The 22,680-nt window shown below is 54.4% G+C and overlaps 1 protein-coding gene across 3 annotated transcripts in view; it reads left to right on the forward strand.

Annotated features, from left to right (window-relative positions):
• Nucleotides 1-22,680, forward strand: part of GATAD2B (GATA zinc finger domain containing 2B) — an 84,786-nt gene that overhangs the window by 52,805 nt on the left and 9,301 nt on the right. For all 3 annotated transcript variants that reach the window (XM_075907281.1, XM_075907280.1, XM_075907279.1), the window contains 6 exons: nucleotides 3,183-3,512; nucleotides 10,865-10,994; nucleotides 11,242-11,373; nucleotides 11,693-11,824; nucleotides 17,116-17,286; nucleotides 21,598-21,907. In XM_075907281.1, the coding sequence (XP_075763396.1) occupies nucleotides 3,184-3,512; nucleotides 10,865-10,994; nucleotides 11,242-11,373; nucleotides 11,693-11,824; nucleotides 17,116-17,286; nucleotides 21,598-21,907 (1,204 nt within the window). In that variant the 5' untranslated portion in view covers nucleotide 3,183. The remainder of the gene's footprint in view (nucleotides 1-3,182; nucleotides 3,513-10,864; nucleotides 10,995-11,241; nucleotides 11,374-11,692; nucleotides 11,825-17,115; nucleotides 17,287-21,597; nucleotides 21,908-22,680) is intronic.

The following is a 22,680-nucleotide window of genomic DNA, read 5'->3' on the forward strand; positions in this document are numbered from 1 at the left end:
CACAGGATTCTTCAGAGGTGCTTGTTTGGGGCATTGGTGACCTTTCAGCTTGATGTGTGGGGGGAGAACCTATAGCTTTTGCATTGCAAATGAACAAGATTTTTCTAGATTTCAGTCAGACTCTTGGTGTGCTATTTAATGTGTGTACCATACGCTCCCATATCTAGGTGTAGGAAGATCCTTGTTCCCTTAAAAGCAATGGGATACAAGGATTCTCACACGCTGGCAAGCTTCGGATGCGTGGGGGTGCGGCAGTACAGAAAGCCACAGTTGTGTTTACTGTGCCTGCAGTGATCTTCGTGGCCGTTCAGGACAAGTGAAGTGTGGGAGCTGAGGCCAGTCAGCTGAGCACGGTAGAATGGACGGGGGGAGTGGGCAGTCAAGATTTCCACTGAGTTTTTTGCATCAGCTCTCCAGGTTTTCTGGTAGTAGAGATTAGTTAACATTCAGTCCAGTATTACAGACTGCTTGTAAATCATTGGGCTCGTAACTGGCAAATCGCAGTTAAGTACTAGGAATGTGAATGATTAACCAGTTAACTGGTCAGCATCCCCCTTACCAGGTGATGCTTACTGGTTATGGTTAACCCAGCCAGCCAGAGCAGCCCCCACCAACCCCCATTTAACTGGTTAAGCGGTTAAACATGCCATTTAACTGATTAAATGGGATTTTACGTTACAGAGAATAGGGACACAGCTCACACTGACTTACTGTTGCACGTGGGATCTTTTGGGCTTCGCTGGCTTGCTGCTGCGCTCTCGCTCGTGCATGGAGAAAGGCCATTGAAATAAACCATTGCACCTTCACTGGGCCAGCAGGACTTTCCAGCTTAGACACAGGTGGGGTTTTGCAGATGCATGAAAATGTCACCTTTTCGAGGTTTACACGGGTTCTCCTCCCTGACTTGTGTTAAAATGGCCTTCCTCTGAGTGACCAGCTCGCCCTCCTGCCAGAGTTGTGTTGCTTTGTGTAGTGAGCTTGTCAGGCCTGCGGGACATGAGATGAGGGCGCTTCGTGCTCCATTCTAGGGGCCGCGCCTGATTAGGTCGTGTTTTGTATTTGTACCTTTTAGTTCTTTTCCCAGAGAGAGGCTGGTTCTAATTGGCTGGTAACCATTAAAACGTGCCGTTTGCCGCTAAATACAGCCTTTGCATTAACTTGGGTGCTCTGCTATCATCAAGATACGGCATTTCCATGCAGACTTATTTAAGCAAGTCTGTAACTTTATTTATATTATTCAGAATCTAATATAAACATTAAGTGGTTAATGATTTTCTTAAATTAAATGCATAAAACATTATTTTTTTTAGGAAATAAAACCCGGTGAAGTGTTGCATGCTTGAATTTTTGATAACCATATTTTCTTCTCAAAACATGGTGCACTTAAAACTAACTGCATCATTAAAAAGAAGTATTATCTGCAGGTAATGATTGTTTCTGGTAACCGTGTCTTTCGAGCTTATAGAGCTGGTAGAGCTCAGCGTCACACCTAGTTTTCATTCACAGACTAAAGAGCAAAACAAGCATTTCTGCTTTCGGCTTCCAGGTGGCTACTTCCCTCTGACTGACCTGGCCACTGAATGAGGAGCATAGGATGAAAGCAGGGTTAGGGCTAAGCTGCAGAGTGTGTAGTGGAGCCTTGGCACAGCTGAGGCTGTAGCGCTGCTCAGGCAGATGCATGTGCTAAGCAGACAGAGGAGAGCTCTCCCCTTGACTGGCGGTGATGGGCTGCCCTAGAAGTGAGGGAGACGGTGGGAATGGTCTCGTGTTAACCTTTTTTGGTAAGATGCAGCTTTGTCGCTGTCCGTGCATCACGTGCTGTGCAGACTAAGGGGGTATCTTGGCTGAAAGCAGCCGACCGCAGAAAGGGGACACTAGGCAGGAGAGTCTTCTCTTTGGGGAGGGAGAGCTTTGTTCCTCTGTTGCTGGCCTGAGACTTGGCATCTCTTTGCTTGGAGAGTCTTTCTCCAAAGACTAAAGGTCCCGCACTCAGCCAGCACAGCCCTTCCCATGGTGTTCCCAGCCCCCTGCTCTTCTCTGCCCCAGCCCAGATCGGCCTTGCATGGCCCCAGTATGTTCCAGGAGCATGGAGGGGCCAAGCGGGACAGCCTCCCTCCTGGCCCAGCCCACTCCCAGCTGGCTTCTGCAGGGAAGGTCCAAGAGGCAGAAACCCTCAGTTCAGCTACTGAACGAGAGTGGGATGAAGCACTAACCCTATTAAAACTATTGGTAAAAATGGTCAAACTTAGTCAAGTGATGGCGTTTGGGGCCTCCTTGCTCCAAGCGAGGCCTTCGTGGGCTTCACACAAGGCGGGTGTGCTGTGTGTCTGCCATGGCACATGGACTGTGGGACCATAGCAGGGTGCCCCTCAACCCCTGCTCATAACTCGTGGGCAGACCCCACGTGGGTTAGAACCATGTGATAGACCCGTTCCTAGAGGAAAGCAAACGTGACCCATAGACAGTTGGCACCTGCCCCAGGGACCTGTGCTGGCAGGGGCGTGTTGGGCTCTGCACCCTTGACTGGCTGCTCTGTGCTGGTCAGGCTGCCACAGAGCAGTGTTGCAGTGTAGACATGGGTCCTGGCTTGTTTCCTACCAAACATGCCCTGCTTCTGCCAAGAAACCGGCTGGGAGACTTCTCAGGAAAGCCCAAGTACCTCGTGGAGGAAGGGGTTGAGCCTCCCTGTCCTGTGCTGAACGCCTTTCAGGCCAAGACCTCCGCTGTAGCAGCCAGCAGCTTTGTCCCCTGGCTCCGTTAGTGTGGCGCTCCAGCTCCACTTCGTGTTCTTGGCCCCCGAGGGACTGAAGCCCCCTTTCCCCTCCCCCTTGTCTGTTGGGTGCATTCCCACCCGTAGTGCGTAGGGGAAACCCAGGCATGGAGTGCGCCAGGTTGCATGAGGCTGGGATAAAAGCCTCCTTCACTGCGCCTGTGGGCTGACTTGCCCAGCAGAACAGGAGGCCGGCCCCCTGTGTGCCATGTCCATGGGGCGCCAGTGCCCAGTAGAGTGGCAGAGCCCAGTGGGTTGGGGGAGAAAAGGGGAAGACTGCTAGCGACTGTGCCGGAGCTTGGGTCTTCCCAGGTTATCCGGCTGCAAAGAGCGCCTCTGGTCAGTCAGGAGACTCGTGCTTGGCTGCTTTTCCTCCCTGTTACTGACCCTGCTTTCATGTCTCTCCCCCCAGGATGGACAGAATGACGGAGGATGCGCTGCGCCTGAACCTCCTCAAACGCAGCTTGGACCAAACAGACGACCGGGATGACGTCCTGGCAAAGAGGCTGAAAATGGAGGGGCATGAGGCCATGGAGCGCCTCAAGATGCTGGCGCTGCTGAAGAGGAAGGATCTTTCGGGCCTCGAGGTGCCCCATGAGCTCCCGGTGAAGCAGGATGGCGTCAAAGTCTATGAGGAGAAACTGAATGGGAGCCTGAGGCCCCATGCGGATGGGAGGACTGCAGGGCGGGCAGGCAAGGAGAACATTAATGACGAGCCGGTGGACATGAGCGCCAGGAGAAGGTAGGCCGCTGCTTGCTGGAGTTCGTCCATTACACCTGGGCGCAGACTTCTGTCGACCTTCCGCTCAGCCAGGTGTGAGGCCCCGGTCACAGGAATTAGAGCAGCATGTAGTGGGGCAGCCTGGCGCTCTTCTTTGGGATCTGAACGGCTGCCTGTGAACTCTGGCAGGCTCAGCTAGAACCCAGCACAGGGTTTCTGGGCATGTAGCATGTTCTCCCGCTCTCAAGAAGCCTCTGCACACTGTGTGTTGTCCCCTCCCATCCCAACACACGGGTGGGTTTTGTTCCTTGACTGATCCGTTTGGATATAGGGTATAAACTACAGCAGTAACATGGCTGGCTGAGCAGACGCCTGTCTGTGTGCCTTTAATCAAACAGTCCCACTCCATTTAGTCTTTTATTAGCTCCTACAAAAGTGACAAGTAAAGCCTTCTATTTAGCTGAAGGTAAAGTGTGGTAAGTGCACGGCCAATCAATCTTGACCCTAACCTTGGAGAGACTGGTAACTCCAGGAGTAAGAAGGTAATTGTTTTCTTGGCAGGGCCTTAGACAGCATGGGAAAAGGTTATCAGTGGCCGGTGAGTTACATCCCTTTTCGGGGGGGGGGGGGGGGGGGTGCTGCTTGGGCACATGCGCAGTGCCTGCCTGCTAGGTTTGCTGCAGCTGGGCTCCAGTTACTGACTTCTCCTCAGGCATCCCCTGAGATGGGCTGGTGGTAAATATTAAGGAAGTTTGATGTGAACTAGGAGAGGCTGTAACACCACACAGCGAAGATCACCTTTATTTCTGGGGCTGTTCATGGCTCTGACGTTCTGTATTCTGGTTTGGATGCTCTGAAGAAGTGGGTTGTACCCACGAACGCTCACGATACCATCTACGTGTCGTGTTAGTCTTTAAGGTGCTACTAGTCTATTCATTTGTTAAAGTTTTTCCGGTTAACTCTTTGTTTGACGAGTCTGGCCAAGACACTGAAAAGGAGACTGTTGCGTCAAGAGTAGGTTGCTCAGACCTGTTGGCGAGATGTTTTCACGCTCAGTGGACTTTCAAGTTGTTCCGTCTGACACTTAACTGTGAACTCATGGTGGTCCTTGTGCAGAGTGCTGCTTGCTGGCTTAACAAATCCACTGCTGGGTGTCAGTCATGTCGTTTTTAGTTGAAGTGGTACTAGGGATGTAATAGTGTAGTTGACTAACTGATAAGCAGCAGCTTATAGGTTAATGCTATAGACTACATGCTTCCCCCCCCCTCCACCCACCCAACACTAAACTTTTTAGCTGCCTGGTCAGCAGTCCAGCTCTCACCGGGTCTGGGAGCTCAGACCCCTCCTGCCCCGCCCCAGCCAACAGGCAGCCAGTCCACTGGGGGGCTGGTTTTTAAGCTGTCTCCCCTGGCAAACCAGCTCCCGCCTGGCACCCCATGCTGCTACCTCTGATACAGCGGCATCAGCGCAGAATGGCAGACGGCTCCTCGGGAGTTGGGCCCACCCCCTGGGTCTATAGAATAGGGATGTTAAGTCGCTTGTTGGCCCCTCCCCCCACCTCTATCTGAGAGAGGCAGTGGGCAGGGGGGAGCCAGCTTAAAAGCCGCTTCCCCCCAGCATTGTCTCTGTGGGGAGAAGGGACAGGGCGCAGCAGGGAACTGGCAGCGCTTCTGCCTTCCAAATGTAACAAGACCAGGTCTGGGAGGGCTAGCCAGATTTGAATCTCTTGGTTGGCAACCTTGGTTCTGTGCTTATCCACTATCAGGGTGGCTTCTTTACTCGGAATGTTTTGCATAACAGCAGGCAGGAGAAATTCCTGCTGCCGGTTCTTTTAACCGTAGACACCCCTCATTTGGTGATGAGATGCACTCTGGTCCGTGTTCTGACCTTCCCATTGTGAGTTCAAAGCAACTGGTTTGTGATTGAGCAAAATCCTGCCTGAGCTACTGGTGCCCAGGTACATTTGTTCAGTGAGTTTTTGTCTGAAGAGAGAACGCTGGAGTTAAGGAAGCTCCTCCGTTTTTCACGGTAGCTGGTGTGCAGGGTTGGGGGAGGCTTCACGTGTCTTCCAGGCCTCCGCTTGCTGTTACAGTAAGTGGGTGATGCCAGTGGATTGTGTACTACTCAAGCACGCGTCTCAACACATGGGTTTATCAGTCACATTCTGACATGCAAAGAGCAAGGAGGCCTGAGACGCCCCTAGCAGGCGGGAGAGAGTCTTTCTAAGGCACATTTGCCTGGATTATGCCCTTTTGGCTGGCAGTGACCCCTCCCGTGCGTTCCATCTCATCCGCTGCCTCTGACTTGGTTTCCTTTATCTCAAAGACGCTCACGTGGGGAGAAGGGGAAATGTTGCTGCCATCGCGAAGTATCTGGATCCAGCAGTATTGTCAGCACAAGGAGCTCTTCTGTGGAGCAGTGTGGTGGCGCACTTGCTGGGGTTTCTGCTGCGGGGGCCCTCGCAATCCCACTACTTCTGTGAAGAATTGTCTAATGCGTGGGGTGAGCCGCACAAACCCGGGGCTTGGCCTGACCTGTGGCACAAGCAAGTGGTAGAGCCCCTCTGGTCTGAAGTTACCATTAGCCAGTCAGGGTCATGTGGGTTATCTTTGGGGTGAGACTGCATGGCCCCATGCAAAGGGACCCGCCAGTCGGAAGCGTTCATCCCAGCCTGCTGACCTGTCTGCCCTGCAGCCTTGGGCAGCTCGCCCCGTTTGCGACACATGGGTCATGTTGTACATACTGAAGGCTGAGTACAGATGCGCCGTGTCCTAGGAGTAGTAAGGCTCTGTATGGTGCATTCTCAGGGGTTGGTAATTGGTGTGTCCTGTCCCAGTCAGACTGGCCCTCTGGTTGTGGTGGCATGGTCAGAGAATGGTTCTCTCCTTCGGAGTCTGTCCCGCCTCTGTGGGGAAGGGAAAGGAATTTAGTGGGTATGAAGATGAGCCGGCCAAGCGCTAGAAGGGAACCAAACCAGCCATAACCGCCCAGTAGGTAGGCATGGCGTTGTCTCATTACGTTTAGTTTCTCCCAAGGATGTGTGTTGCCTGAAGAGGGGAAGATAACCAGAGAGAGAGAGAGAGAGAGAGAGAGACTGGCTTCAGAAGTAAACACTGATGAATCAAACCGAAGCAGCCCTAAAGAGGAAGGGAGAAAATATTCCAAAAATGTCAGTATAGCTCAGGAAAACCCAGACTCGGTAGCAGTAGAAGTATGTCTGCTATTCAGTCCCTCTCCTGCTGGAAAGAGCAAGGGCTAGCTTGGGAAGGCCTGTTTCACCCGCCTCCCGCTTGGCCTGGCTCTTGCGGGCCCAGTGCTGCATCTCATCCAGTAGCTTTGTTGTTGTTCTGCTCATGTCTTGACAAAAGTCAATCACAAGTGGACACATTTTGCGCTTCTTTACAGAAGGCCCCTTTTCCCCCGTCTGGCTTTCGCACTGGTATTTGTCAGTGGAATGTAAATTAAACCCACTAGTCCCATCTGAACAGTATCTGCCATCTGAATTTCAGAGACTTTCAAAGGCGCCAAAATATGGTGTTTTCTGATCAGTTGGCATGTGCCTGGGTGCAAAGTGGAGGCCAAAGCCGTGAGGGGTTACAGCCTCCTGGAGCAAGCAAAGCAGCTACAGTTATCAGGAGGAAAGCAGCAATGTCTTGTGATGAATGGATGTTCTGAGCTGTCTTTAACAGGCTCACTCTGCACCTGAGCACAGAGCACCTGAGCTGTCTGAGGGCTGTTCTCGGTCTGAACTTCCTGAAATAGCACAGGTGTGAATTCAGATCTGTTTATAATGAGGAGGGTATTGGCTACTGACTCAAGCTCTTCATTCCAAAATAAGAGCATCCTTGCACAGGCTTGCATCCAGATACTGACACTGGTTTTAGAGAGCTGCTTTGGGCACAGTGGCGCAAGCTTGTGTGCAGCGCTGCCCTGGTGGTCAAGAGCCAGGACAGACCATATTGGGAAAGTTCGTATAGGTTGTACCTCCCTCGTCCAGCACCCTCGAGACTGACTGGTCCCGAACGAGGGGAGGTACCTCCCAACATGGCCCGTGCTGCCCCCAGCTAGGACTCCAGCCAAGCCCCGTGGCTGCCGCGATTCTGCAGCCACTGCCGGTCCCCTGCAACCACCCAGCGGTAGGGGCCAGAACTCCCTGTTGCGCCCCCCCTTCCCCTCAACATGGGGCTCCTGGCTGTGTCACGTCCCCTCCTGCCCTGTGGCCCAACCTCTTTGTACCTAGAATCTGTGGTCCTACCGGACACAGAGTCCCGGTTAAGGGAGGTACAAGCTGTCCCAATATCTAGGCTAGTTCTCAACACGAGAGTTGAGATGCCTCTTACTTTTCACCTCTGACATCCCACGTAGGCACAAGAGCCTCGCAGTCACAACTAGATCGGCCAAGGGCTGATGTACGCTAACAGGAAATGTTCACCCTCCCTTAGTCCAAATGAAAAGTGCAGCCACTCTTCCTCAGTCGCCGGGTGTGGGCATTCTCATTCCAGAGTGTGCTACAGGTTGCACCTCCCAAATCCAGGATTCTCTTGTCTGGCAACATCCGTGCTCCGGCATGTCCCCGGATTTTCCTGGATCAGAGTCTCAGGGCAGGAGGGCCAGCAGCTGGGAGTGCGGTGTAGCCATGCGAGTCTGCAAGCAGTGGGGCCACAGCAGCCTGGGCGGAGTGCAGTCCGGACTGTCTGCCTCCCGGCAGCGAGGCCAGGGCCACAGCAGCCCGAGAGGGGAAGCCAGCCACGGCAGCCCCACAGAATCAGCACGGGCAATGTGCCAGTTGGAAGTGGGGCTGGGGCTGCTTGCCAGCAGTGGTCCTGGGGCTGGCCCACAGACAGCCCGGCTGGGCTGAAGGAGCCGGCAGTGGGGCTTGTTGGGACCTTCCCATTGGCCAGCAGATTCCATCCTCCAGGGCCAGGCAGGTCCCAAGGGTGCCGGACTAGAGAGGTCCAACCTGTAGTTCAGTCTCCTGCTTTTTACCGTGAAGATAGCCTGAAAGGACGCACCAGAGAGCAATAGAAACACAAGCTGCATGGTGCTGAGCGCCTTTGGGCTGTGCTGGCTGAATGGCAGAGGCTTCCCCCTCCTCTCCCCCACCAGAGCGGATGAAGTTTAAATGGAGTGAGGCACGCTCAGTCCAGAATAAGAGCGTGCACACATGGAGCTAAGAGCAGCCTCGCTGCGTCAGGCCCAAGATCCATCTAGCTCGCTGTCCTGGCAGTGGCCAGTGCCAGGTGCTGCAATGGCTCCTTATGGAGCCAAGCTCTGATGCCCAGGTGCCTAATAGCATGGGGCTAGGTATGTGTGGAAGCTAGTGGCCCTTTTCCGCAGGGCTCCACTACACTGGCTCAGAGCGCTCACCCGTGACAGCTGCGTGCGTCTCCTGCTGCTGCGCCAGAGCCTCTGCTGCAGCTGGCGAAACTTGAACCCCTGTCCGGGACAGATGGTGGCCGCCAGATGTGCTAGCTGTGCTGGGCCCCAGCCGCCAATTGCGCTGATAGGAGACAGTAAGCCAGAGGACTAGGGCAGGCTGAAATTGAGTCATGGTAAGCAAGGAGCCCAGCTCCAAGGTGCCCCGGAGAGCCCCCCAGGAGATGAGCCGCCAGTGGGCCAGCAGCGTAGACCCGAGGGTTCTGCTGTAACGTAAGGCACAGCAGGTGGTGAAGTAAGCCAGACCGGACCTCAGCACGGGGCCTGTGCCCAGTGCGCGAGAACCAGAGCTTCGAGAGCCTCGCTCTGAACTCGGACGAGCCTGTTATAACATGGAGCTATGTTGTCCCACGCTTCCTCCTTCGTTCTCTGGCGCCTTCGAGCTGCCGGTACCCCCAGGCCTGTGTCTGCCTGGGGTGCCGGTTTGTGCTGTGTTGTACTGTAACCACTTAAGCTGCTGATCCTGGGCTGTCTCTTCCATCCCCTTGCAAGGGAGGAGATCCCCAGGGGAAACGGAGGCACAGTCCCTTCCTAAGCCCACAGAGTGCTGGCATTTGGGTGAAGAGCTCCAGGGTCCTGGGCCTGTGATTAAGCTGCGTTGTCGGTTTCTCCTGTAATAGGGATGTTGTTCTATCTGTTGTACAGCGCCATAGTCATATGATGCTGTAAGCACAGAATGGCCCACCAAGAGGGTGTTGATTGCCATTGTGATCTGAGTCCGTAAGATCTTGCATAGTAATGTCCCTGTTCTTACAGGGTCAGCAAACTGCTTGTGTGGCTTCCTGATTTCGAGGGAGCGGTGCTGGGGGTGTTTCTCTAGAGGCACAGCCATCCGTGAACTGCCAGTCAGAACTTCGGCGTGTGCTGTCTGATCAGTAAGACGGCCGTGTCCCCAGGAGCCCATCAGCTGGCCTTACGGCTAGCGAGGCGGGCGTGTTGTGGTAACGGATCACACAGTGACCCAGCCTGAGCTGGCGGCTGCGCACCAAGACGTGGCAAATGCTGACCTTGTTACTTGGGTTGTCGGGCATTGCCAAGCTGGGCCGAGGTGAGACCCTGGCAGTAGCTCCACCGTGTCTCAAAGGGAGAGCGGGACTGACCCTCCCTCAGACCAGTCCAGTCGTTTGGGGAGAACAGCTGGGGGGTTACGCCCACTTCTTGTAGGCAGGAGAGATGGCTGTGCCCCTTCCTTTCCCTTCCCTTGATACCGGCTCTTCACTAGTTAGCATCCTGACTTGGGGGTGGTTTTTGCAAGCCACACCAAGCCCATTACATTGAATTGGTGCAGCTTTTATTGTAACCACCTTATTCCAAATGATGTCACAAAGAATGCAACAGTGCCTGGTTACCACTGGATTATAGCATTGATTTCCTAGCGACGCTTCTGGAGCTGCTCTTCCTTTCGGTTATTGGTTTTATTGACTCGGGGCAGGATACTGTTATCTGGCTTTTCCTTTATGGCCTTTTACAAACAGATGGGTGTGAATATAGGTTTGGGGTATTTACATGTGTCTTAAACGTCGAGCGCTTTCCCCTTAGCATCTCCCGCATCATGTGAGTAGCAGCGACGTCCTCCGTATCTCTGCGTAACAGGTGACGGTGTCCGTGTCCAGCGCCTCAGCATCTTTCCATTTCCCTGTGTGGTTCATGTTTAGCTCCTTAACAACGTTTACATGTCTGTCTCAGACACGGCCTCTGTGGGAACCGAGTCCCTAGAGACACCTGGGACTGAAGAACGCATTTGGAGTGAATCCTTGAATCTGAAGTGTAACGTGTGAGCAGAGAGCCCTCGAAGCCAGTGGTTTGTGCTGCGTCCCATGAGACCTCGTGTTTGGAACTCGAATGGTTCTGTCGGGGGGTTACTCCGGCCATGGATTCCTAAATCTCTCTGCCTTCGGGAGAGCCCGGCAGTTCAACCTTCTCGTTTCTCTCTGCAGTGACCAGGACAGGGGCCGACTGACCCCCTCACCAGATATCATCGTCCTCTCCGATAATGAGGCATCAAGCCCACGTTCCAGCTCCCGCATGGAAGAGAGACTCAAGGCAGCAAACCTTGAAATGTTTAAGGTAAGAAGCATCCAGCTGACGTCCTGGGGAGCCGAAGTCTTGTGCAATAAAGAGCCCTGCAGTGGGAAGGGAAGGGGCAAGGTCTTAGAGCTGGGAGTCACAGGGGGAGAGTGGGCAATGCAGTGATGTTGAGGGGACTCGCCCCAAGGGTCCCTCTTGGTACAGCACAACATTGCTAACCCTCACTATGGGTCTCTTGCTGCCAAAGGGTAACCCGTGCGTCCTATGTGCTTCTCGGTCTGTGCAGGGCAAAGGCATAGAGGAGCGGCAGCAGCTGATCAAACAGCTCCGGGATGAGCTGCGGCTGGAAGAGGCCAGGCTGGTGTTACTGAAGAAACTGAGGCAAAGCCAGCTGCAAAAGGAGAATGTTGTCCAGAAGGTGAGGTTCCGGGAGGTGGGTGGGTGCTCAGTCAGGCCTGTGGGGTGCGTGGGAAGGCCAAACATGTCTCTTGGGATGCCCATGTTCGTTACTCCTTTATTTCACACGGATGTCCTGTCAGTGCCTGTCCCAGAGCCTCGGCCATCTGTCCCGTGAAGCCAGCTCCTCGTCCCTGAGACCAGCAGAAGATAAATCTAGGTCACTGGGAAGTGTTAGGATCTGATTTAGCATCCTCAGGGTTGCTCCGGGATCAGTCCATTTGTGCGTTTCCTTTTGTAAGTGCTCTGCAGTGACACTGGCATTTTCTGTCTCCATCTAGACTCCAGTTGTGCAGAATGCTGCCTCTATTGTCCAGCCATCTCCTGCCCATGTGGGACAGCAGGGACTGTCCAAGCTTCCCTCCAGGCCTGGAGCTCAGGGGGTTGAGCCTCAGAATTTAAGAACATTACAGGTAAACATCATTGAGAGAATTCTCCCTGCTGTCAGGGGCGTCCAAGACTGTCCAGGCTCAGGATTAAAACCCTCTTCCCCACAGACAGTGCTTCCTCCAAAAGCCAGGAAGTTCTTCGCACATTTCTCTCCGTTCTGCAGATGAGATGGCTTTCCCAGTAAATAACATGGGCACCGCTGAATCCCATGACTAGCACTGCCTGGGCTCCTGGGGTGTGGTCGCCAAACGAGGGAAGCCAGTGCAGTGAGTGCTCTCGGACCAGATAACTAGACTAGACGGCAGTTCCTGCCTTGTATTCTGTGTGGGACTGGCTCTTGAAAGAAGCTGGGGGAGATGATTTTTCTGTCCTGAATGATTTCAAATGTCTAAAAGCTTCAGCGGGGTCATTGGAATTTAACTTCCTGGACAAGTTTGGGTCCTATTACAAAGGTATGACTAAAAACCTTCCACAGCCTAACGACTTAGCCAACCAATGGGCACTTAAGAACAATCGGCGGCTCCTCTATCAGCTTCATGTAATGTGAATGCCCCCCCCCCCCCCCCCCATCCCCTGTGTGTTTTGGAATTGGACTTGTAATACTCCATCCATCTGAAGAAGTGGGTTGTGCCCACGAAAGCTCATCGACGTGTTTTGTTAGCTGCTAAGGTGCTACAGGGCTAGTTGTTGTTTTTAGAATGTGGCGTGAGCCCTGGACCCAGTGTTTCCTGTAAGCTGTGTACTGGTGGGGCCACTCAGAAGAGACTCGGTGCTGCCCTGCTGATTAGCAAAGTGCCCACAGCTAGTTTTTTCGTTTCTGTGGTGGGTGCACGTTTGCACATGCCTCGGGGCACACACATTTGTTCCACACACAGATGGAAAAAATCCATCTGTGTCCCTAGAAGACTTTCCTGTCCTAGTGTTGCCGGGCATGTTATGAATGGGTGGATCCAGCTGTTCCCCTCCCATTTCAAAGCTGGATGCTTTTTGGTGACTGGGTATGTGGGTTAACAACTCGCCTTGTTTGGAGATCCTGTGGGACGAAAGGACTAGCACAGTGCAACGTGAGGATGACGGTACTGAAGACGGCTGGGTTGGTCACTGATTGGCAGGTTTATCCGATCAAGTCACAGGGTTGTTGGAGTGCAGGTGTCTACCAACAGGGGTGTCTGCTCTGGGTGGAGCTGGTCCTGGGACAGAGGGTGAGGGGAAACACGCGTACACGGGAATAGCTGTTTCCCAAAGAAGGTAAACAGCCAGAGCTGGGTGCCATTTCACAAAGACACCTTCATGTATGCTTACTGGAAACATGCTAATCCTAGATGTCACACTTGTTTAATATTGTGGCGATAAATGAAAAGCCAACACTGAGCTCACTAGAGTGAGGACTCTGCGTGTGCAGAGCAGGATGTTTACACTGACAGGCTATATGGATTTTTTTCTTGGCATTTTACCCAGCTCTGCTGTAGGGCCCAGTGCTCTGTTGCCATCTTGCAGAACTCCCACCAGAAATGTGTCTCTCCTCTAGCAGATAACTTCAGTGAGCCCCCTCTGCAGTGCTGGTCACGTGCTCTCTGCAGCTCACCCCTTTCCTTGTGAGACTGAGGGAATCTACAAATCTAGACTACCCCTGGGAGCTAGATCAACGCACCTGCTACAAAACATGCCTCTAACCGAGGTCCTGCAGTACCTACGGATCTAAAAATGCTTGTAGATCACCCTAAACTACCCCTATAGAATCCTAGAACTGGCAGGGACCTCGAAGTCATCAAGTCCAGTCCCCTGCCCTCGTGGCAGAACCAAGCACTGTCTAGATCATCCCTGGCAGGTGTCTGTCCACCCTGCTCTTCAATATCTCCAGTGTTGGAGATTCCACAGCCTCCCTGGGCAATTTATTCCAATGTTTCACCTCCCTGACAGGAAGTTTTTCTTAATGTCCAACCTCCACCTCCCTTGCTGCAATTTAAGCCCATTGCTTCTTGTCTCTTATCCTCAGAGGCCAAGGAAAGCAATTTTCTCCCACTTCCTTGTAACACCCTTTTAGATACAGGCAGTCCCCGAGTTACACGGATCCGACTTATGTCGGATCCGCAGTTACAAACGGGGCTTTTCTCGCCCCGGAGGACTGGAGCGGCGGGATGCCCAGATGCGCTGCAGTCCCGCCGCCCCCATCCTCCGGGGCGAGAAAAGCTGCTCCCTGTCTCTCTGGTCTGCAGGGAGACCGGGAGCAAAGCCGCGGAGCACGCCCGCAGCGGGACAGCCCAGGCGCGCCTGGCTTTGCTCCCTGGTCTGCAGGGAGTGCTCCAAGCATGCTCCAAGGCTTTGCTGCAGGCGTGCTCCAAGGCTTTGCTCCCCATCTCCCTGGTCTGCAGGGAGTGCTCCAAGCATGCTCCAAGGCTTTGCTGCAGATGTGCTCCAAGGCTTTGCTCCCCATCTCCCTGGTCAGCAGACCAGGGAGACGGAGCAAAGCTGTGGAGGACGCGGGCGGTCCTGCCACCCGCGTCTCCCTGGTCTGCTGGGGGGGGGGGGTGTGTGTGCAGCTAGTGTCCCCCCTCCCACCCCCCCCCCCCAGCAGACCAGGCTTTTCTTGCCTACGCCTGGGGTAGAGCAGCTGGGGCGCTGCCGGGTTGGTCCCGCGCCGCTCCTCGGCGCTACTGTACCAACCCGGCAGCACCCCAGCTGCTCTGCCCCAGGGGTCCCCAAGTCAGCCGCTGCTGAAACTGACCAGGGGCTGACTACAGGAAGCCCGAGGCAGAGTTGCTCTGCCCCGGGCTTCCTAGAATCAGCCGCTGATCAGTTTCAGCAGCAGCTGACTTGGGGACACCTGGGTTTCTTAAGTTGAATCCGTATGTAAGTCAGAACTGGCGTCCAGATTCAGCCGCTGTTGAAACTGAGCAGTTTCAGCAGCGGCTGGCGCCAGTTCCGACTTACATACAGATTCAACTTGAGAACAAACCTACAGTCCCTATCTTGTACGTAACCCGGGGACTGCCTGTACTTGAAAGCTGCTCTCATGTCCCCTGTCGTCTTCTTTCCAAACTAAACAAACCCAATTCTTTGTGTCTTCCCTCCTAACTCATGTTCTCTAGACCTTTAATCATTCTTGTTGCTCTTCTCTGGACCTTCTCCAGTTTCTCCACATCTGTCTTGAAATGTGGTGCCCAGAACTGGACACAGAACTCTTAATTGAGGCCTAATCAGCACAGAGTGGAAGAATGACTCCTCGTGTCTTGCTCATAACACTCCTGTTAATTCCTCCCAGATATTTAGCTTGTAGTTTACTCTGACCCATAGATCCCTTTCTGCCGTACTCCTTCCTAGACAGTCGCTTCCCATTGTGTATGTGTGAGACTGATTGTTCCTTCCTAAGTGGAGCACTTGCATTTGTCCTTATTAAACTTCATCCTGTTTACCTCAGACCATTTCTCCAGTTTGTCCAGATCGTTTTGAATTATGACTCTATCCTCCAAAGCACTCACAACTCCTCCCAGCTTGGGATCATCTGCAAACTTAATATTCGTACTCTGTATGCCATCATCTAAATCATTGATGAAAATATTGAACAGAGCTGATCCCAAAACAGACCCCTGTGGAACCCCACTTGTTATGCCCTTCCAGCATGGCTGTGAACCATTAATAATGACTGAGTGGTTATCCAGACAGTTATGCACCCACCTTATAATAGCCCCATCTAGGTTGCATTTCCCTAGTTTATTGTTAATAAGGTCATGCGAGACCATGCCAAATGCCTTACTAAAGTCTAGGTGTATCACATCCACCACTTCCTCCTTATCCACAAGGCTCATTATCCTATTAGAGAAAGCTATCCGATTGGTTTGACGTGATATCTTCTTTACAAATCCATGCTGGTGTTACCTATCACCATATTAACTTCCAGCTGTTTGCAGCTGGAGCCCTTAATTACTTGCTCCATTATCTTCCCTGGCCTTCCTCCCATTTCTGCCATGTGCTGGGGTGTCCCCTTCCCTTGGGGGATGTGCACAGCATGCGGTTGAGTTGACACTGTCCAGCCCACCCACAATAGACTCTTGTTAGCTTGCCCTGGCTGCCTGCGTCCCCTGAGGGTTGTCAGACTGTGGCTGTGGGCAGTGAAAAGCAAGGCTGGTGCTTGACCGTGTTCACTGACGCTGACCGGTGTTCACAGTACTCCACGGCGCAGAGGGAAGCGAGGCAATGCACCCTCAAGCAGCACTGCTTCCTGTCCCGGCAGAGCGGTGGGCGAGAGCCCACGTGGTGCGTGGCTGTCTTACTGCTGCCCGTAGCCTTCTGCCCGAGAGCGCGGCGGCTTCAGGCCCACTCTCGCTGACCCGTTTCTCCCCGCTAGCCGTCGCTGTGTGTGGGTGGCACTTGTTTCCCTGCTGTGGCAGTGATTCTGGGGTGAAGCCTGCGCTGATGCAGCCTGATCATGCTGTGGGAAGGAAACGGGCTTCAAGCAAAGAGGGCGCGTGTTTGCATGCTGGGTGGAGGTTTCCGGAGCTGTGATGAGAGACCCTTGTGAGGAGCGAGACACTGCTTTCTGATCTACCCCTTCCTAAGTGCAGAATCCATCCCTTTGTCACATGCTCTCCTGCGCGGCCGCGGCCGTGGCCCCAGCAATGTAGAAAGCAGTAGGAGCCTTGCACATGCCCTGCAGTCTGGAGAGCAAGGGGCTGACCCGTGCTGGGTTCAGCCCGTACTGAGCACTTGGGTTAGTGTTTATCGCAGCATGGTTCCCCTAATCCTGCTGAGCTAGGATGGTTTTTCTGAACTCTGCTAGCCAACCCGTGCTAAAGAACAGCCCCCCTTCCAGTACATTCTCTTGGGCATTATTTCATTGTAATGACCTCAGACAAAAACCCATCAGCAACCATCCAGGTACCGTTACCGTTCGCACCACTGTGGCATGTAGTAGGCCTCTTCCGCTTGCAGCTTTGCTTGTGGGTCGGAGCAGCTCGTCCGTTAATAGCAGAAGGGGGTAGACAGACGGACTGAGCACTTGGTATCCCAGCTTCCATTTGTGGGGTGTGACGTTTGAGCCCCCCACCAGCGCAGGTCCCATTCCAGAGCACGCCGCTGGATCGCGGGGAAGTTAATCTCCCGTTCTTGTTGCAGTTGAAATCCCAGCCTCTCCACCTGAGGCTCTGCATTGCCTTCGAGCAGCCCTTTGTGAAATGTCGCGACTCGAGGAAGTTGGGTTAATGGAGATGGCAATTGGTTGATGTCAACACCTGCTTGTGCATTACGTATTCTGTTACAAATCCCACTTTGCCTGATAACCTCTTTCTCTTTTCTTTTCCCCCTTTCCCCTGGACAGGGTCACAGTGTCATTAGGTCTGCCACAAACACGACGCTTCCCCATATGCTTATGTCGCAGCGTGTGATTGCTCCAAACCCCACCCAGTTACAAGGACAGCGTGTTCCTCCTAAACCTGGCCTCATCCGCACTACAACTCCAAGCATGAATCCAGCCATCAACTACCAGCCGGTAAGTTCCTCTTTGTTCTGCCGAGAATGGATTCAGCGCAATGGCGCCGGGAGGGGAGATGCCGGCTAGGGGCTTTTGAGCACTTGAATAACTCCAGACTTCTGGCGAAGAGCAGAGCTCACGGTGAAGGCGCCTCATGAAGCCGCGGTGCGGAAATGCATCTGCAGGGTGGACAAAGGCGTAAAGGTCTAGCCTGCATGAGAAGTGGAAGGGGCAATTTAAGAGCCAGGCTGGGTCAGACCAGCAGTCCATCTAGCCTAGTAGCGTCACCCAGCAGGGGGAAGAGCCAGATGTTTCAGAGGGAATGAAGAGTTCAGGGCAATTATTGCGTGACCCATCCTGTCGTCCATCCCAGCTTCTAGCTGGCAGAGGCTGCAGGATGCCGTGTGTCGGGTCTCTGACTGTCTTGGCTAATAGCCATTGGCGGGTGTATCCTCCATAGACTTAGCATTCTTTTTTGAACTTTTGGCCTTCATAACAACCCCGGCAATGAGTTCCCCTGGTTACCAGTGCATCATGTGAGTTACTTTTTGTTGGCTTTAAACCTGCAGCCTATTGATTTCTGTGGATGACCCCTGGCCCTTGTGCTCTGGGAAGGGGCAGATAACACGGTCCTAGTGACTTTGCCCATACCTGCCATGAACTGTAGCCAGCCCTCTGTCAAAGCCCCTTAGTTGGCTCTTTCTTAAACTGAACACTTCCGGATTTAAAATCTCCTGGTCCGGAAGCTCTTCCATCCCCCGTGATCATTTTGGTTGGCTTTCTGTGCATCTTCTCCATTCCAGTGTGCCCCTGCTGAGACGGGGAGCCCAGACCTGCAGGCACTGTTCAAAGTGTGGGTGGCCTATGATCTAACCCTTTCCCAACGGCTTCTGACACGGTTAGCTTTTGTGACTGCCACTGCGCACTGACCAGATGTTTTCTGAACCATCCCGTCACTCCAAGCTCCTCGAGTGATAACAGCCAGCGTATGCCCCAGTGGTTTGGGTGTGTAGTTCAGTTGGTTTTCCATTGTGCATTACTTTGCTTTTATCAACCTGGAATTTCATCTGCTTTTTGTTGCCTGGTTGCCCTGTTTTGTAGGATCCTTTCGTAACCCTTCCCAGTCAGCTTTGGGTTCCCTGCGGTGTCCTGGATTGTCTGTAAACTTTGCCACTTCACTGTTTACCCCTTTGTAAACACAGATCGCTTGTGAATGTGTTAGGCATGTAAGAAGCAGATGGAATCTTTCTCAGGAAAGACAATACCTCGCATTGACTGAAAATACACTTGGAAAGCAGCATATGCATTCACACCCGTGCGCTCGGGTCCTGCGGGTGGCCATACAGTTACCAGTCTAGTGGTCAGGCAGGATCAGAGCTGTCTGGCCACTCCCGTTTCTGCACAGTTATTGGCACAGGGCTGAGCTCTGGCAGCTCTCACCCTGGAGTTGTGTCCTGGAGCTGGTCCCAAAGAACTTCCTTTTGGGCCCCAGTTTACAGAGACACTTGAGTCCTGCTGAGCTAGACTGTAACCAGTTATTGTACTAACATTTTACTCCCCACCCTCCCGTACTGTAACGGAATTCCCTAACCAGCCCTGCCCCACCACCTTAATCGGCTTGCACCCTGCAAAATTAGCCATCCCGACAGCCAGAAAGGATTTAAAACCCGACAGAGATTGTCCAACAAACGGGAAAGTGGGAGCCAGGGTGCTAGAATAAAGGAACGACGATTTCATAACCCCAGTGATTGAGAAATGGTTTCTTGCCAGATGAAACGCTGTCAAACTAAGCTTGCTTCAGCTATCCTGAGATCCGTTTCTTTATCTGGTGCCGTTGGAACAGAGCTGCCGCCTTAATTCCATGGGACCTCCCTGCTTTTCAGCCCATGGCGGCTGCTCTTTGTCTGGCTGCGGACGAAGGCCTTAGGCCTTATCATATGGCTACAGAAAAAGGCCTTCTCCTGGCACATGTGGGCCAGCACTGGTCCCAGGACAGACCCTTGAAGGTCCGTGCTATTTATCTCTCCATTGTGAAAACTGACCACTTACTCTTCCTGTCTGTTTCCTACCTATTAACTAGTTACTGATACCGGAGAGGACCTTCCTTAATATCTCCTGATGGCTTCCTTTGCTTAGGAGCCTTCAGTGAGGGGCCTTGTGAAAGGCTTTCTGAAAATCTTAAGAACCCGCTCTCCACTGGATCTCCCCTTTGGCCACGTTTCTTGATGCCCTTACAGAATTCGAATTGGTGCTGGAGGCTTGCTTTCCCTGGACACGCTCTGCATTGACTCCTCCCCAGTAAATCATTCCTCTGTTTGTCCTTGTTTACCAGTTCAGCCTGTTGCGTAGATTGAAGTGAGGTTCCTCGGCATGTAATTGCCAGGGTCACCTCTGGAACGTTTGCTAGAAGCTGTGATTACCTGAACGAGCCGCCAGTCTGGTACACAGGCTGCTCGCCACGATGGGTTGTTGGGCAGCTTCACTGGACTTCCTGCAGCGCTCCTGGGTGATCCCAGCTGGTCCTGGTGACTTACAGCTCTTCAGCGCATCAGGTGGTTCCAAGATTTCCTGCCCTGACATCTCACCCTGGGACAGTGCCTCAGATCTGGTCCTTAAAACGAATGGCTTTTGGGGGGGGGGTTCTCTTCCACTTGGAAACTGACTGCCGGCTATCAAAGGTTGGATCCAACAAGCGGGGTCCAGAGCAGATGAAGTCTAACCCTGAGACACATGGAGGGTGGAGGTTGTGGAGCTCAGCACTTTGGGGCCATTTTGTCTCGTCGGTAACATCAAGCTACCATCATCACCCCTCCAAGGTGTAAAGCGCATGTGGCAAATCCAGTGGGTGCCGGGCAGCCTGCGCATTTCCCCTGCCTTGCCCAGAGGAAGGGAGGAGCCGGAAGATCTCTGAATATCCCTGGCAGTGTGAGGGCATGAATCTTACAGCCATCTTTCGTCCTGGGGCAGCGTCCGGAAGTCAGGCCGCTACGGCTGAGTGCCTGAAGAGGGGACAGCCTCTTGTAGACACATCCGGCTGCAAGGGACCCAAGACCCCTCTAAATGCGCCCTTGCCGTGTGAGTACAGGGAGCCTTGGAACACATGGATGGGGGGTGGACGACGGGCTGAACCAGTCACCGACCACTGGACGCTTCCGAGTACCAGCTTCGCGTCCAGCCAGTCGTGCACCCACCTTGAGGGAACTTCACCAGGAGCCCAGTGGGCTGGCGTGCGGGTGAGCGCACCACGTGGGCCTGTCCGAAGCCTGGCTGGAATCGGTGCGCTCGCACGAGGCTTTGATGCGATCTGAAGATCAAGCCAAAAGGCCGTGGGTGCCAGCTCCATCTCAGCAGGCGGAGAAACCCGGTGCTCGCGGCCGTCATGGGGAGTGGTCTAGCACAGCACCCTTGCTTCCTGTCGCCCAGATGCCAGGGTGACGTGCGCCGGCCAAGTCACAGGCTGGGCCTGCTGGAGCTGTTACGGGGTGGCTGAAACTGAGGCCAGTGTCAAAAGGCCAGGGTGGTGAGGCTGCTGAGAAGAGACGGTAGTAAGCCAGCAGCAGCCCTAGGCAGGGTGGGGAAGCCGCGTTGCATGGCGTGTCCAAGGCCAGAGCAGGCCGCCAGATCTGGTTTGATCCCTTGTCTATTTGCCTTTGTCCCGTTGCTCCTGGATTGAGTGCTCTGGGTTGGCTCGTGTGTCGCAGAGGGGCACCACTCGGCGCCTGGAGACCCCGGGCAGCGGAGCACACGCCACTTCCCATACGTTGGTTCCAGCGACTAGTCGCCCAGCCCCGAGGCTGTGCGTTTCCTCGAGGCCTCCTTTCAGCTGCCGGTCACTGCTGCTTGTTCTGCCCATCTCTGCTAATTAAAGAGTGCTTTGGCACCCCGTGTGCGCTCCCCAGGACTCTGGAGACGTGGCAAGGCCTCACTTGAGCTTTCGTAAGCCTGACAATTTGAGCTCTTCACTGAGAAACTTGGGCATTTTCTCTAGTCCTTGATCAGTGAGGCCAAAGGGGGAGGAGCCCAGCACATGGTGCTGCCTGCGCCGGGGGGCGGGGGGATGCAGGTGGGCTGTGTTCATGCAGCCAGGCTCTCGGAGCTGCCGGGAGGGTCCGTTGGGTCGTTGGATGCTGCAGACGAGGGGTTGACGCAGCGGGACGCTCCAGAGATGGTTCCTGGGGCACTTGTGGGGAGGCTGCTGAACTGATGGTAGAGCTGGGACCCAGGTCCCTCCTGGCCACCTCTCTGTGGTGGCTCGGCGAGGTCCCAGGCCCTGCCAGAGCGCTCTGCCCTCGGCTTGCCCTCACTACCTCTCTCCTCCCTCTCCCGCAGTCAAGCTCTGTTCCCTGCCAGCGCTCGACCTCCTCAGCCATCTACATGAACCTCGCCTCCCACATCCAGCCCGGGGCTGTGAACAGGGTGTCCTCCCCGCTCCCCAGCCCCGGCGCGCTGAACGACGCCGCCAATTCCCAGGCCGCTGCCAAGCTCGCCCTGCGCAAGCAACTGGAAAAGACGCTGCTGGAGATCCCCCCGCCGAAGCCGCCGGCGCCCTTGCTGCACTTCCTGCCCAGCGCCGCCAACAGCGAGTTCATCTACATGGTGGGGCTCGAGGAGGTGGTGCAGAGTGTTATCGACAGCCAAGGTGAGTGCCGGGCGCTGGCTTCCGTTCCCGCACGGAGCACGGGCCTGTCGCTTCCCTCCTGGAAAACAGGCTCTGCCGAGTGCTGCGCCGTGTCCCCTCTGCCCGCCCGGCTTTGCCTCTGGGAACGGGCAGGGCTTGGCTGCCTGCCTGGGTCATGGCTGCCAGGTGCTGCCAGCCTGCTTGGTGAAATCCTCCCCTGGCTAGCAGCGGCGAGCAGGGAGCTGCCTGCGCAGACGCGGAAGAGACCAGAGTGCTGATTGGCTAGCGAGCACCGCATGGGTCCCTGGGCCGCTCAGCTGGGGCAAGGGAGGCTGGATAAAGACCCACCTCCGCCCCTTGGCTGGGACACCCCCCAGCGAACCCAGCCCCTCTTCTCCGGCTCCAGCTGGTCCCATTCCCAGGGCAACGCGCAGCACCTTCCCTCCCGGGAACAGGAGGGGCAGCCAGGCGCAGAGCTGGGAGAAGCCCTCTGCAGTACTCTTGGGCAAGGGGCCACCTGGGCTGGAAAGGGCCAGGGGCGCACGGGGCCCGCACTCCTCCGCTGAGGGCCGTCTGAAATCAGCCAGCCTTCCCGTGTCTGCCCTGCTGCCCGCCAGCGGGACTTGCGGGGCCATCGGCACTGGTTGGGACCTCGCAGTTTCACACCCGGGTTTAGAGCTGGCCACTGGCCAGAGAAGAGCAACAGAAATGATGCAGGTCTGGAACTGTTTCTCAATCTTTTTAAGTACCCCTTTTCATATTTACCCCCCCACACACACACCCCCACACACACC

This window comes from Pelodiscus sinensis, chromosome 24 (genome assembly GCF_049634645.1).
Source record: "Pelodiscus sinensis isolate JC-2024 chromosome 24, ASM4963464v1, whole genome shotgun sequence".
Classification (NCBI taxonomy): domain Eukaryota; kingdom Metazoa; phylum Chordata; order Testudines; family Trionychidae; genus Pelodiscus; species Pelodiscus sinensis.